We start from the raw sequence: 15,105 nt of genomic DNA on the forward strand, positions 1-15,105 counted from the left end.
TGGTAAACCCTCACAGCCACAAAGATATGAACTAGTTCATTGTGCTAGGTTCACATATATTTGAGATCCTCTGCCAGACAGAACTGGATTTTATGTCATAGCTTTTATAAAACAACCTTTGAAATGAAGTGTGTGTGCCTGTCTGAAATAACTGTGCATGTGTGTGTTTTCTGTCAGTGTGTGTGCATGTATATGTTAGTAAGTGTTTGTGAAATATCATATCTGGTTGGTAGTCAGCAGATCAGAGACCCTTGGTATTAATAGAAGCTCAGAGCTTGTTGAATAGACTCACGCCTCATTGTGAATACAGCTAAAATGGGTGCGTGGTACAGGTACATACTCCTTTTTCTCTCTTTCTCTCTGTCATGCACAAAGCCATATGTACAATCGACATGGCGATATATATATACACATACAATCTCATTCACTTTAATATTTAAACCTGATGATGCCAGATCTAAATTTATGTCACTTCAGTCATCACAAAGCTATGATTTTATCTGGACACTGTGCTGACCACCATGCTTTTCTACAGTTTACTGTCACCCATTCCTTCAAAGGGAAGATAAATAGTTATGGCAGGCCTTGAGTCAGTGTTACAATACATCAGCTATACTGAAGGACTCCCTGCATAGTTTTGGCATGGCAGCCAGTCAGCTGAACACAGATCAGAGGAAGCATGAGGACAGAAATTATTTCGTTTTGGAAGCATGATTTTTCTTCACCTGATATCTGCAACTGTGCTGTATTCATGGCTTACAGTCAGAGGCAAAACAATCTGAACTTTATCTGAATAAGTGTTGATTTGTGAACACAAACCCATGCTTGAATTTTATTTACATTCATTGATTTGGCATATACTTTTATCCAGCCCAAAGCCATAATCATTGAACATCCTCCACTCAATAGTACTAGTCAATGTAACTTACGACATTACTGAGAGATAGGGGTTTAGTGATGAGGATTAAGAACACATTAACATCTGCTCATTGATACAAAAATCAGCTAATCATGTGCCAGTAGGACAATGCATAAAATTATACAGATCAAGAGCTTCAGGTGGAGGCATTAACTTAATTGCATGTTGATTAAAGTTAATATTAACTTCTGTTAGCCAAGAAACAGAAAAGAGGTTACAGTGGGCACAGGCTAAATGAAACAACTGAGAGTTAAAAATTGGAGATGCTTTTCCAATCTTTAACAGTCCAGTTTCATTGAGCCTGTGCCCACTGTAGCCTTAGATTCCTGTTCTTGTCTGACAGAAGTGGGACCTGATGTGATCTTCTGTGTCTTTTCCTCAAGGTTTAATGTGATCTGCATTCTGAGATGTGTTTCATCTTAATTACTGTAGACTTCCTTTCAAACGAACAAGTCTGGCCATTCTCATCTTTCATGAAAAAGGTGTTTGTCACAGGACCTTTTATTTTTATTTATTTCCATTGCACCCTTTTGTATAAGCTCAAAGTATAAACACAGAAATCACACTTTTTCTTCATTCTGGTTTTTCATGTAAACATTAATGACTGGCTGATTGGATAACTACATATGTGAGGGTGTACAAGTGGCATATATACATATATTTGGAGGGTATTATATAGGGAATTGAATAAGTTCATTGCATAACTTGCATATGTTCATTCTTGCATCATTTTCATGATCTTGTCTGATACACTAACAGACCCTTATCCTAAACCAAATACCAAAGTGTATATATATGACAAAGAGATACAAATGATAATTCATTTAAAAGGTACTTTCCAAAGGTTTATTTTTCACAAAGATATTTTCATACATTTGGCTATAAAATGTCTTGCCATATACATTCAGTGATTTTTAGCAGAAGGCACCTTAAAGTATTGACTGGAAACTCAAAATACAAGCAAGAATACTCACTCCCTTCAGTGTTCTCTCCAAAGCCTCATCTCCAAAACACACATGAGCTACTTAAACTAGAACACTGATAGCATGCAGAATTACCAAGTAACATAACATACAGGCAAATATAAAAGCCTCCTTGACCTAATTGCTTGGATCCATTCATGTTCTTCTCCCATTTACAGACTCTGGGATGTCATACAGAGCTGAGACGCCAGATTATGAGGATAACTTTGCTAAATATTACATAATGTGTCCTGACTTAAATATGACTGACCCTACTGTTAAATACAACAAGGTAAATGCACTATAGTTTTAGTGTAGTATAAAAACCAAAAGTAGCATTGCATAATTTGTGTGTATGTTCTCTGATCATGTGAAGACAATGCTTATTTTAGGGCTGTCTGGGCCGTGTTTTCATCTCCACACTTTTAAACGAGTATCTCTCCCCAGTTCGAGAGTCAGTGAGAATGTACCAGGTGCCCCAGTAGATGCCATCTGTGATGCCAGTGTAGCGGCCGCGGTAGTAACGTCCATTCAGATTGGCAGCCAAACAGGAATCAAACCACCAGCCTGCACCATAGTACTGAGCACAGTTACCAGCTGCATAGCGATCATGATCGTGATCATACGTGCTGAAAGCTCTGCCGTCATGGTTGTAGTGCTTACTATAGCTGAGAGCGTTACCAGCATCACCTTGGTAATTCTGTGCAGTCAAACGAAACCTGACAGACAAAAATAAATTAAAAAAAAGCAGGAAAAGTGAGATATTATGGAGGGTTACACAAACTTCATTTATTGTGTCTGTTCCTGAGTGCACAGAATCCATTAACAAATGTTTAATATGTGTGTTTGTTGTATATACAAACCAAATTCAAAACTGCAACCACTACACTAGGATTAGACAGACTAGAAGATAATCAGGTCATAAAGACTTTCATTGCTGTTGTTCCTGTGGTGTGTACACTACTGAGTTGCATCATTGTCTGTTTTGGATGTGTGTTTATGTGCATGAGAAACCCTGCACCTCTGGTTCTCTCCTGCCACTTTAAAGGTGTTGTAGATGGCATGTCTGGTCTGTTGATGCCAGTCTTGGAGAGTGATGCGGAGTGTGTGTTGCCCATTGGAGGTAAGAGCATGTAGAACTGCGTTCCCTAACCAGTGCTCCTTTTGTGGAGAACCAAAGCCATCACGATATTCCTGCCAGGTCCGGTTAAAGTCCACTTGCCCATCAAATCGACGCTGAAACACTGTCCATCCGCCTCCCACAGACTCCATATCACACACAGCCTGAAATTAAGGAAAAGACATTTACTAATACGTGCACATATATACTGCATGTATACATCCTATTCTTAAAGCCTATAGCTTTAGGATATTTAAAATATTATAAATGTAATGTCATTTGGATTTTGTCTCTGTTACATATGCATGCAGTTGTGTGTGATGCACCTCCAGTGCTGGCTTTTGAGGGTCAGGTTGGATGGTGTAAATTCCATTCTCTTTTATTCCAAACTTAAAGATCTCATAGCAATTCGGTGGATAAAGTCCTGTGGAAGGAGACACTACCAGACACAGAGCGACATAAAACACACTTAAAAGACAATAACAGTTAATTTAATATTGAATGAGTTTGTGTGTATACCTGTTAATGCACTTTGTGTTGCTTGTGGGCCAGACTGTGTGATGCTCTTCATCAAGAGCAGCAAGTCTTTTTCTCCATTTTTCCCCACTGCTGCTCTCTCTAATAGACACAGGGAAAGACATGCTATATGGTCTATGCCTATTTGATTTACAGCCCACTCTATTTAGGAGGTTGCAACAAGGTTATATAAAGATTGCCTAAAGGTTGCTCACTGGTTGAATAGAAGCTGTTTAAGTGTTAGTCACACTTTCAGAAGACTCACATTCCTAAGAGTACAACAACTATCAGTCTCTGTTTACTGTGTGTGTGTGTGTGTGTGTTAGTGGGGGAGATAAGGTGCTGTTTAAAATCTGCCAGCAGAGTTTATGAGAATATAAGCCACAGACCTAGCCTGCCAGCCATGTCTCTAAGTCTCTGACTGTGGCAGTGCAGATCACACTCGGTAAGCACGGCCGTCATTAGAGCCAAAATGGCTGCCAGGGAATCGGATCCATCTCTTCGATTTCCTGAGGCTGGTCCATGTTGTCTCATACACCGCTGTAGCAGCACCAGACGTTCTGACATGGAAGATGACTAAACAACACACACAGGCAAAATATATTACCTATTTATTATTATTATTTTGTTTGGCACATCCCTTAAAACTGTTATTAATATGTAGGCATTCACAGCTATGCTAAGTTGTCTGTAGATGTAAGTGAGTGCGTGTAGGCATGGTGCTCTGTGATGGACTGTCTCTGGACTGGGTTCTGTGTTGACCCTGACCAGGATAAAGCAGTTATTGAATGAATGAATGAATGAATGAATGAATGAATGAATTCATTCATTAACTAATGGACGGATGGATGGATGGATGGATGGATGGATGGATGGATGGATGGATGGATGGATGAAAAAAATACAGCAGTCAGCAGCAAGTACTTGAGACATTTCTAATTCAGATATATGTATTAAAAATCCATACTAAAGCCACAGACTAACATTATCAACATAAGGAAACCCCCAAAGCACAGGGAGAAAATACAAACTCTACATGGGAGAGGCAGGAATTGATTCCCCAATCCCAAAGGTGTAAAGCAAATGCACTAAACACTAAGCCACCTTGCAAGAAAAACTAAAAAATGCTCAGACTAACCAGTGATACAGAGCTTTCATATATAAACATAATGCAATTACTGAAAGATCAAAAAGTGACTAGTTCTCAGAATAATTAACACACAACCATATACTGGTTTAGCTTTTTACATAGCAAGTGCAGAAGCACAGTGCATCTACACACACACACACACACACCACACACACAAACACACACACACACACACACACACAAAATACTCAGCTAAACTCACCTGTGTGTTTCTTTGGAGAGGCTCCTGTGTTTTTCTGTGCAGTGTGTCCTTCCTCTGTGTGTGGTGTGTTTTTGGGGGAGATGCTGTTGCACTGCAACCCCCCTCACACCTTCTGTTAGGTGGCCCAGCCACCAAACTGTCCCTCTGGCACATTACACACAGACACATCACACACACACACAGCAAAAGCCAGCGCAGAAAGCACACACTGCTAAGGATACTCATGGGAAAGCGTGAGGTGTACCAATAAGTGACTGCACTCAACTGTCAGATGATTCCTGCCACCTCTCAACAATCTTCCGCACAAACTGTTGTCTCCTTTATTCCTCCACCTAGGACTCCAGCGCTTCCAAAAAATAAAATAAAATAAATAAAAAAAAGTGTTTGGATATTTTCCTCTTCAAATCTGTAGCAGTTAGGTCTGCATCAGATAATGTTGTGTCTTCTTTATGCCTTTGAGTCTTTAAAATGCCAACACTCTCACTTCCACTCTCTCATCTTTCTGAAACTTCTGCTGTCTTTCTCTTCTTATTTGATCTCCTCTTCCAGCCCTCTATCCCTCCCTCTGTTTCTCTCCTTCCCTTCTCTCTCTCTCTCTGTTTGTAGGGTTCTTGGCTTAGATTCCTAGATAACGTAGTTTCTTTGCTCTCTGACATGCACAGATGCTCCCTACCCCCCAACACACACACGCACACACACACACACACACACTGACTGATCACACAAATTAATTTCTAGCCTATTTCCTAGGCTCATATATTCATATACTGTTTTATGCAAAACCCAAATACCACACATACTTCCAAATGAATATATCCAAACTTCTCTATTAGGCTTTTGTCCTTTTGTGGTGATTTATGCACTGCTTGTTGAACTTGTTAAAGCTCATAAACGCTGAAAGACTCATGGAATTCCTCTTGGTGCTCTTTTATGCTTGTATTAACAAACCCACACATGCACACCTTCTCAGTGGTGTGACCTCCGTTACACTCTGATCTCTGACCTTTCTGTCTAGAAGAGAAAGGTGCTGGAACTGTCCTTGAATGTTTTCGAGTGGTGTATTTACTCTTGTGTGTCGATATGTGTGTAGGTGTGATGAGTTGGGGGGGTTCATGGGCAGATTGACAGGAAAGAATGATTAGCTGTAAGTGTTGTTCAGGGAAGTTAGCACACTCTTATACTCTATAATACTTCAAACTATTACAGAAGTCTCTACAAACACTACATCATAAACCATAAGAATTACAAATCACCCGTGGATGCGCAGTGACATCCTGCTTGAAGTAGGACACCAGGAGTGCTGCTAGGCATAAATTTCTACTGTGGCACAGTTTCTTGAATGCCTAATGTATGTACTCTGCAATCCACATATATATTTATTTACGACAGCAATGTCAAATTAAGTATATATGTGGAGAAACAGTAAACAAAAAATAAACAAAGTATTTTCCTGTAGGCTGAGTGGCTCAGTCACTTTACTGTGACTCAATTTACAAAGCTCCTCCTTCTGAACTGATAAGAGCATGATGGTTAGGTCTGTCTTGCCCCATTGTGACACTCAGCTCCTTATTCTCTGTAGCAACATCAAAACATCAGCTAAATCTGAGGACCTACACACTCGTACTGTTAGAAACATCAGTAATGATTCATGAAATGGTTTTGTCCGACCCGTATCATGTCACATCAGACTGGTTGATCCTTCGGACAGTTTACTGAACAAAGGATTAGTTTGCTTTCAACTATTAAGACCAGCCTTGGTTGCAGCCTCTTTGTGTATGCATATTGCACCGTGCAAGTTTATAACAGTTCCTTTAATTATCTTTAATAATTATCATTGAAAATGCATTTACCTAAAATGGGGTAAGGAAATCATTTGTTCAACTCCTTTATCTGCTTCCTTTAAGTAAGGAATGACCACATAGTTGTCAACGGTAAGGGGAAACCCTGTATTTTAACTGTATTTTGCAACCGGCCAAAGACCTACAGAAGGGTGAATGTTAGTGTGATAGCTTGTTTCATTAACCTTTCGTCTTATTGTTGCTTTGGCAAATTTTGGAACTTGAAACTCGAGTAAGAGATTTTACTTTACTGGGGCATTACTGGGGACACGTGCCTTAGTATAATAGCCCTAGCGACGCCCCTTCAGGACATTTATAGTAGATATTTCACTATGTTAATGACAATAATATGACGATTATATATGATTGTTGTGGTGGTGACTTTCTCTGGATAAAGGGGAAAAAATCAGCCAAATGAAACCACGCACATGTCTCTTACATAAACAAAGTGTTCTGATGAGATTCTTTCTAAAGCGAATAAATAATAAAATGGGCCCCTGCTATAGGTGTTGATTCCGTGTTGCTTATCTCAGTAACTGGCGCCATCTTGTGTTAAAGGTCAGTGAGCATTATCGTTAATGTTCATTTCTGGTTTTTTCATTTTCATTCCTTTTTCCTCTATACAGACACTCGCTGGTATAACTAAAAGTGTTCTCTGTAACTTCATATGCTCATGCTTACACACTATATTGCCAAAAGTTTTGGGACACCCCTACAAATCATTAAATTCAGGTGTTGTTTTTCAGGGGTTGGGTTTGGCCCCTTAGTTCCAGTGAAAGGAACTCTTAATGCTTCAGCATACCAAGACATTTTGGACAATTTCATGCTCCCAACTTTGTGGGAACAGTTTGGGGATGATCCCTTCCTGTTCCAACATGACTGCACACCAGCGCACAAATCAAGGTCCATAAAGACATGGATGAGCAAGTTTGGTGTAGAGGAACATGACTGGCCTGCACAGAGTCCTGACCTCAACCTGATAGAACACCTTTGGGATGAATTAGAGCGGAGACTGTGAGACAGGCCAAAACTGGGAGGTTTTCCTTCACATGCATATGAATGTAATATGGAGTTGGCCCGCATTTGCAGCTATAACAACTTCAACTCTTCTGGGAAGGCTTTCCACAAGGTTTAGGAGTGTGATTATTGGAATTTTTGACCATTCCTCTAGAAGCGCATTTGTGAGGTCAGGCACTGATGTTGGACGGTAAGGCCTGGCTCACAGTCTCCACTCTAATTCATCCTAATGGTTTTCTATCAGGTTGAGGTCAGGACTCTGTGCAGGCCAGTCAAGTTCCTCCCCACCAAACTCACTCATCCATGATGTTGCTTTGCGTACTGGTGTTCAGTCATGTTGAAACAGGAAGGGGTCATCCCCAAACCGTTCCCACAAAGTTGGGAGCATGAAATTGTCCAAAATGTCTTGGTATGCTGAAGCATTAAGAGTTCCTTTCACTGGAACTAAGGGGCCAAGTCCAACCTCTGAAAAACAACACCTGAATTCAATGATTTGGAGGGGTGTCCCAAAACTTTTGGCAATATTGTGTATTATTGATAATAAACGAGAAAGAGTGCTATGTATTTCTGAACCTAAAGATTTCACTTGTGAAGGAACACAAACCTTATATATAATATAGCGCATAAACAGTCTATAACAGCAAGCTTACAATTCCAATTAAGACTACCACTTAACTACTTTAAAAAAAGCGCATGTAAAAGGCTATCGTCATATACATCATATACATCTCACTGAAAGTCGAGGGGGTGGAGTCTGCCCTGATCAACTCCTCCTTCCTGACAAAGCAGAACAAAAAGTCTAAAAATCTGATGTCAATAACTCATAACGTAAGTTCATTAACGTATGTCAATAATGTATTTTAGGTTAAACGGATACTGTTGACAGTGTTTTGTTCCGTGCTCCGTGTTTTAGAGTGTAGTAAGTTGACTGGCGTGATTTAATAGCTTTGGTACCCGCCCCAACAGCATGCGCGTGCACGTCACTGGTGTGGTCACGGGAGCTCCAGGAGGAAGTGAGAGACGGAAGGAAAGCAGACGGGAATTAAGATACAAATACAAGTAAGTTTAATCGGCCTAATTTTGCAGCTTTTTATTTGACACCAGCTAGACAAGTGCATTTTTTTTTACAGCTGGAAATAATTCCAGTATTTTAATATAGCCTGTGAAAGTAGGCTGCTGTTGAAGTGGAGAGAAGACCAGAAGTAACAGGTTTGGACACAGCAGTTAACATGTGTATGAGATGAAAATGTACTCCAGTGTGTGCATTGGGTGTTGAAGAAAATCATACTTCATACAGAAAATAGGTATTTGGTCTGTGCGTGTGCGTGTGAGAGAGAGAGAGAGAGAGTTATGTGGATATCACCATCTTTATGATAAAACATAATCGTTGCTGTCTCTGCAATACAGTTTAGAAAAATGATCTGTAAGGACCTATGAAAACAGTGTGTTGGTGTAGTATTAAATCAGACTTGTCCTTGATCTGTCCTCCAGGCAGAATGGCATCAAGAAAGAAAGTTCTTCTAAAAGTCATTATACTTGGAGATTCAGGGTAAGTGTGTGACATAAAGAGAGATATTTTATTACAAAGGGATTTCTAATGTTCCTGATATACTAGTATCGACAAAATGATATAAAATGACATTTTCTTAACTTTGGGTCTGGTGCAAGAGAAGAGACTCACATTACTGTGAACATGTTGGAAATTCCAGTTTCCTCTTTCAGTTCTCTCTCTCTCTCTCTCTCTCTCTGCAGTGTTGGAAAGACGTCTTTAATGAACCAGTATGTTAACAGGAAATTCAGTAATCAGTACAAAGCTACAATAGGAGCTGACTTTCTTACGAAGGAGGTGATGGTTGAAGACAGACTTGTTACTTTGCAGGTATTCTTTTTGAAATGCACTCTCACCTAATTAGCATACAATTTATAAGTAAAACATTTTCCATGACAATATTACTGCCTTATAACAGAAGATTTAAACTATATGGCATATGCTCAGATTTTCTCAGTCTCTTAATGACTACATGAGCTGTTTGTCTGTGAAAGATTTCAGTCATCCATAATCACTTTCATGGTGTGGTAGTATAAGTGATAGGTGATGGGCTTGTGACTTGTGATTATAAACTTGGTTAAGTGGCAAAAACAGTCTAATGATTCTAAAGTAATTATAACAAGTGCTACTTTTCTTGAATACCAGACATGTTTGTCAGGAAATGTGGCCAAGAAATGCCTGCTTTAAGAGGAAGCACCCATTTGACTGATATTGCAATCCATATACCACTGACTTTGAACTGATTTAAACAAATCCCTTAGTAAATCCTGAAGACACAATGCTATGAAGTAGTTTTAAATCTAATATAAGACAATATTTTGCTATCACAAAGTGCTGCAATAAGCAGACTGTAATATTCATCAGGCTTTGGCAAAAAATCTGTAGCTAAGACTGCTAGACATGATTTTGTTCCACATGGCCATGTGACCAGAAGACAACTAGAAAATGTTCACTGTGTGGCCAAAAGTATGTGAACACCTGACCATCACACCTATAAGTGAGCCTTCCCCAGTATGCCGCCACAATGTTGGAAGCACACAATTGTATAAACTCTCTTTATGTATGTACTGTTCACATTTCCCTTCACTAGAACTAAGGTGCTGAACCCAAAGCCGTTCCAGTGTCACTGAACACCTTCAGGATGAACTGGAAGGCTGGTTGATGTCTGCCCAGTGTCTGACCTCTCTATTCCTTTCGTGACTGAATGGACAAATCCTTCTCAGAAGAGTGGAGGTTATTCTAACAGAAAGCAGGATTCAGTCTGGAATATTAAGTTTAATGGGTGTAATGGTCAGGTGTTCACATACCTTTGGCCATATAGTGTATACAATTTTCTCAATAAAAATTAATTGCTGCATTACTCTTTCAAAGCACAAAATGGAACCTGTTTGTGTTAAACTGTGTAAATATTTAGTAGAAATTCTGCTAGGACCAATACAGTTTTTTTTTTTTGTCTCTGACAGATTTGGGACACAGCTGGACAGGAAAGGTTTCAGTCCCTTGGGGTGGCGTTTTATCGGGGTGCTGACTGCTGTGTTCTGGTTTTCGATGTTACTGCGCAAACCACATTTAGGACTCTGGACTCCTGGAGAGATGAGTTTTTGATTCAGGCCAGTCCTCGTGATCCAGACAACTTCCCTTTCCTGGTCTTGGGCAACAAGATCGACCTGGAAAACAGGCAGGCAAGTAACACATAGTCCCTATGGGAAGTGTCTTGTGATTTTCACAAAGACCTTGTTAATAACACACTGGCTTTATTGCCTAAAGACCAAGGTTTTCAAAATAATTCACTCTACCCTAGCATAATATTCTCTAATCTTGATCTAAGTTAGAGAAAATAAAGAAAAATACAAATGTCCTCCATATCAAACAACATTGTATAATACCATTTGGAAATAATTGTTTTAAATGTGAACAGATTGTAAAATGTGGAAGAGAATGTGCAGAGTCACTATGTATTGTTCTAATATTTCTGTTCTATGCATGTCTTTCAGGTTGCGACAAAGCGAGCTCAGGCATGGTGTCTGAGTAAAAACAACATTCCATACTTTGAGACCAGCGCAAAAGAAGCCATCAATGTTGAGCAAGCATTTCAAACCATTGCACGCAATGCTCTAAAACAGGTTAGTAGGGTGCTCTTTTATTATATTCCATTGGCCACTGATCTGTTTGTCCATTTACATTTACCTGTGTATGTCATTCTCTCTCTCCCTCCCTTTAGGAAACAGATGTTGAGCTTTATAATGAATTTCCAGATCAGATTAAGTTGGACAGAAATGACAGCTCCAGCTCATCTGCACAAAGCTGTAGCTGCTAACGCTTGTGTACATAGACACTAACATGCTCTGTTAAACAAAAACAGATTTGCACACTCTACCTTTGCTCTTTTCAAATTTTTCTTTTTACTTCAATAAACACACACACAGTTTGTATGTACAGTATATGCCAAAATGATGGATTTTTTTAAATTTAAAGATTTTAAATAAATGCAAACAAATCATCATTCTCAAGAAACGTTTCCTTTGTTCTCAGTCCACGGGATCTCTGATATTAACTGTTTGCCTTGGAACATAGAGATATCATGGTTGCACACGTAAAATTCCTTTGTCGTCCATTACCATAGACAAAAAACAATGAACATTCAACATAACACACAGATAGTTCTTACTCAAATTAAGTAATTTGTATTAAAAAACAGTGGTGCGGGTGGTGGGCATGCTGGCACATCATTTCCACCTCACTGCTCTATCGTCCCAAGTTCGATCCTGAGCTGGCCTTACTTTCTGTGTGCAATTTTGCATGTTCTTTATTCAAGAGTCAAAACTTTACTTGTCCATTTGTAGCATGTAAAAAAAAAAAATTAAAAGGTGCAGTGAAACAAGAAATGACAAATCAGAAGACTGTGCTTAAAACAATGAATAAACCATACATTGTACACTCGGTATATGGTAAGGAGGAGGAGTGGACAACACACCTAATCATCTGAAAAGGTATTTATGGATGGATTTATCTATGTCCAGTGCATGTGCAAATATGCCGTATGTGACATGTTTGAGCTATTTCCTGAGCATGTACTGTATGCGTATGTCAGAACACAGCCACCAGAATGGTCTGTTGTTGGGGTGTGTGGGATCCTTAAAGATATTTGCTACCTTGGGCCTGCACTTGTTCTCCTGTTCACTTGTTCTCTCAATGTCCATTTTCCTCACCTCCCAACAAAGCTAAACTGTCCGGGAGCTAATTTGTTGCATTTATTCATGTTTTTCCCTTTACCATTCTCCTTACTTTGGGGATGGAATGAAACATGCTCATAAGTGTGGTTCTGGCAATATAACAGCTAGTTTGGACACATCAAATTTTGTTAAAGTTGTCTTTATTTGTCACATATACATTACTGTACAGTGAAATTCTTTTCTTTGCATATCCCATCCTTGAGGGGTTGGGGTCAGAGCACAGGATCAGCTGTGATACAGTGCCCCTGGAGCAGGGTGGGTTGGGGGCACACACAGTGGCAGCTTGGTGGTGCTGGGGCACCCTGATTTTCCGGTCAACAACCCAGAGTCAAATTTTGTTTTGGAGCTAACTGTAATTAACAGTATTTTACACGGTTTATCTATGATTATTATTATTATTATTATTATTAAATCGTGCGTCTTCAGTAGCATCTTTATCCCAGTAACGGTGTCGGTGGATCCAGATCCCTAAAACATTTACTGTTATTTAGCGGCCTATCACTCGAACCTAATTTTCATCTTCCAAGATTTGATCTGGATAACAAAACTTAATTAAAACTAAACAAAAAACCGTATATATAACCTATCGAGACGCATAAGGCACACCCCAATATGCCTCTTGTAGAACCGCCCTTTCTTTTCAAACACTACAGGAAGCTTAAACACACAGCCACGTGATGGCGTTTTATGTGCTTGTTTAGGGAAATTAAACCAAACAGATTTTGGACATCTTTGGTGAACTAGTTCGAACTAACCACTTTTCCAGTAATTTACACATTTAACCTTCGTCGTATGTCCCCGACATTGTGCGTGTGTGTACAGTTTCATAACAATTCGTACTTTAATTCGCCTCCCCTACTCGCTATTGCATGCTATGCGCGGGGTGAGATCTTCTGTTTATGGCGATTTTTCCGAGTTTCGCGATCCATCTGCTCTTTCCGCACAGTACTGAACAAGGCCTTGGTTGCACTTTCAGGACAGAACGATTAGGATGCGGGACGGACGAGAATGTGGGAGATAACCGAGGTCAAACTAGCAGCAAAAAACACAACTTGAGGCATACACCTGCTGTCTGTGTTGTTGTTCTCAATCACGTCCGCGCGTGGTTGATAAACAGCGATCAGCCTCGCTGACAGCAACGTCTCAGAGCGGACTAACTTCTCAAGCATCTCAAGACGCGTCAGAAATAAAAGCATAACCATGTCTACCCAGGCTGAGGAACCTGCACCAGAAGCAGGGCCAGAAACACCAGCAAAACCGGTGGCCAAAAAGAAGCCCGCCAGTAAAGCAAAGCCTGTCACTGCAGAGAAAAAGAAGAAAAATAATAGTAATAAGAAGAAGAAGGGTAAAGGCCCCGGAAAGTACAGCCAGCTGGTGATCGATGCTATAAAAACCTTGGGTGAGAGAAACGGCTCGTCTCTTTTTAAGATCTATAAAGAGGCGAAAAAAGCCAGCTGGTTTGACCAGCAGCACGGGCGCGTGTACCTGCGCTACTCCATCCGCGCGCTGCTGCAGAACGACACCCTGGTGCAGGTGAAGGGTCTGGGCGCTAACGGCTCCTTCAAGATCAACAAGAAGAAATTCACCTCCGACACCAAGAAGAGCTCTGCCAAGCCAAAGAAGACTGCGAAAACGACCAAAAAGCCAGCCAAGAAAGCAGCGGAGAAAAAGAAAAGCGTCGGCGGCGTGAAGAAGGCGATTCCAACCTACAGGAACACCTCCAAACCCAAGAAGGCGGATAAAAGTCCGGCGGTCGCAGCCAAGAAGGCGGATAAAAGTCCGGCGGTCGCAGCCAAGAAGGCGGATAAAAGTCCGGCGGTCGCAGCCAAGAAGGCGGATAAAAGTCCGGCGGTCGCAGCCAAGAAGGCGAGCAAGCCCAAGAAAGCCAAGCAGACCAAAAAGACTGTCAAGAAGGCTTAAAACGTTTGTAGTCTGCATGCTTTAAGCTATGTTTAAAGTACATGACTTTACTATCAGCATCACGCTGTCGCTGTATATGTAAATAAGCCTAATGATCGCACAGTTAATTTAGAGGCATATGCATAGCACTGGACAGTGTCCGGGCCATTTCGGTGTTACTGATGTAAATAAATAGTTATTCGAAAAGGAAAACAAATTAGCACTTTTATAACCTGCTCTTTGTTATTTCTTTTCTATTAGTTGTTAAGATTCATTACTTTATGGTTTCTTTTGAAATAAAACGATGAAAGAAAACGAAAGGCGTGTTTCTTCTGCATGGTGGTGTTCCAATTAAAAGTTAATTGCTGATACCTCATCAATATTTGTGCATTCAGCATGTGCATTTCTGCTGGGGACTACAAAAACGGTGTATATATAACTGTTATATAACTATAAGAAAGTAAAAAAAAAAAAACAGAAAAAATTCACTTGGAGGTATAATAAACAAGGTGTATGGGGGAACAGAAAAACACTATCTTATACACTATTGCTCAAAGGTTTGGGATCACTTGCATATTTCAGCTACGGAGGAAGACTCCATCAGCCAGTCCATTTTGTGGGAGATGCTCCAGAAAGCATGGGATGAAATCTCATCAGATTATCTGGAAAAATTGACAGCTAGAATGCCCAGGCTGTAATT

At 40.1% G+C, this 15,105-nt stretch overlaps 3 protein-coding genes across 4 annotated transcripts; 2 read left to right on the top strand and 1 right to left on the bottom strand.

The window, feature by feature from the left end:
- Window positions 1–1,813: 1,813 nt before the first annotated feature.
- Window positions 1,814–5,474, bottom strand: si:ch211-157b11.8 (fibroleukin). Its single transcript, XM_058403708.1, has 6 exons — window positions 4,870–5,474; window positions 3,907–4,093; window positions 3,521–3,619; window positions 3,328–3,440; window positions 2,903–3,165; window positions 1,814–2,600 (listed from the first exon to the last, which is right to left on the bottom strand). Exons 1-6 carry the CDS (start codon window positions 5,092–5,094, stop codon window positions 2,270–2,272), a joined length of 1,218 nt encoding a protein of 405 aa, XP_058259691.1. The 5' UTR covers window positions 5,095–5,474; the 3' UTR covers window positions 1,814–2,269.
- Window positions 5,475–8,683: 3,209 nt separating this feature from the next.
- Window positions 8,684–11,773, top strand: LOC131362001 (ras-related protein Rab-7a-like). Of its 2 annotated transcripts, none has more exons than XM_058403710.1 (6): window positions 8,684–8,783; window positions 9,216–9,273; window positions 9,477–9,603; window positions 10,737–10,955; window positions 11,268–11,396; window positions 11,495–11,773. In XM_058403710.1, exons 2-6 carry the CDS (start codon window positions 9,221–9,223, stop codon window positions 11,588–11,590), a joined length of 624 nt encoding a protein of 207 aa, XP_058259693.1. In that variant the 5' UTR covers window positions 8,684–8,783; window positions 9,216–9,220; the 3' UTR covers window positions 11,591–11,773. The 2 variants fall into 2 exon arrangements, with proteins under 2 accessions (XP_058259693.1, XP_058259694.1); XM_058403711.1 differs by lacking the exon at window positions 8,684–8,783 and adding an exon at window positions 8,790–8,933.
- A 1,465-nt stretch (window positions 11,774–13,238) lies between these two features.
- Window positions 13,239–14,725, top strand: LOC131362000 (histone H1.10). Its single transcript, XM_058403709.1, has one exon. It carries the CDS (start codon window positions 13,707–13,709, stop codon window positions 14,424–14,426), a length of 720 nt encoding a protein of 239 aa, XP_058259692.1. The 5' UTR covers window positions 13,239–13,706; the 3' UTR covers window positions 14,427–14,725.
- The last annotated feature ends 380 nt before the right edge of the window (window positions 14,726–15,105 follow it).

This window comes from Hemibagrus wyckioides, linkage group LG11 (assembly GCF_019097595.1).
Source record: "Hemibagrus wyckioides isolate EC202008001 linkage group LG11, SWU_Hwy_1.0, whole genome shotgun sequence".
In the NCBI taxonomy this organism is placed as follows: Eukaryota; Metazoa; Chordata; class Actinopteri; order Siluriformes; family Bagridae; genus Hemibagrus; species Hemibagrus wyckioides.

Excerpts from the sequence above, each read along its gene's own strand:
- si:ch211-157b11.8 (XM_058403708.1), bottom strand. The coding sequence starts at position 5,094 with ATGAGTATCCTTAGCAGTGTGTGCTTTCTGCGCTGGCTTTTGCTGTGT. Across the intron at positions 4,094-4,869 it reads CTCTCCAAAGAAACACACAG|TCATCTTCCATGTCAGAACG; the intron begins GTGAGTTTAGCT and ends TGTGTTGTTTAG. Across the intron at positions 3,620-3,906 it reads AGACATGGCTGGCAGGCTAG|AGAGAGCAGCAGTGGGGAAA; the intron begins GTCTGTGGCTTA and ends TGTGTCTATTAG.
- LOC131362001 (XM_058403710.1), top strand. The coding sequence starts at position 9,221 with ATGGCATCAAGAAAGAAAGTTCTTCTAAAAGTCATTATACTTGGAGAT. Across the intron at positions 9,604-10,736 it reads ACAGACTTGTTACTTTGCAG|ATTTGGGACACAGCTGGACA; the intron begins GTATTCTTTTTG and ends TGTCTCTGACAG. Across the intron at positions 11,397-11,494 it reads CACGCAATGCTCTAAAACAG|GAAACAGATGTTGAGCTTTA; the intron begins GTTAGTAGGGTG and ends CCCTCCCTTTAG.
- LOC131362000 (XM_058403709.1), top strand. The coding sequence starts at position 13,707 with ATGTCTACCCAGGCTGAGGAACCTGCACCAGAAGCAGGGCCAGAAACA.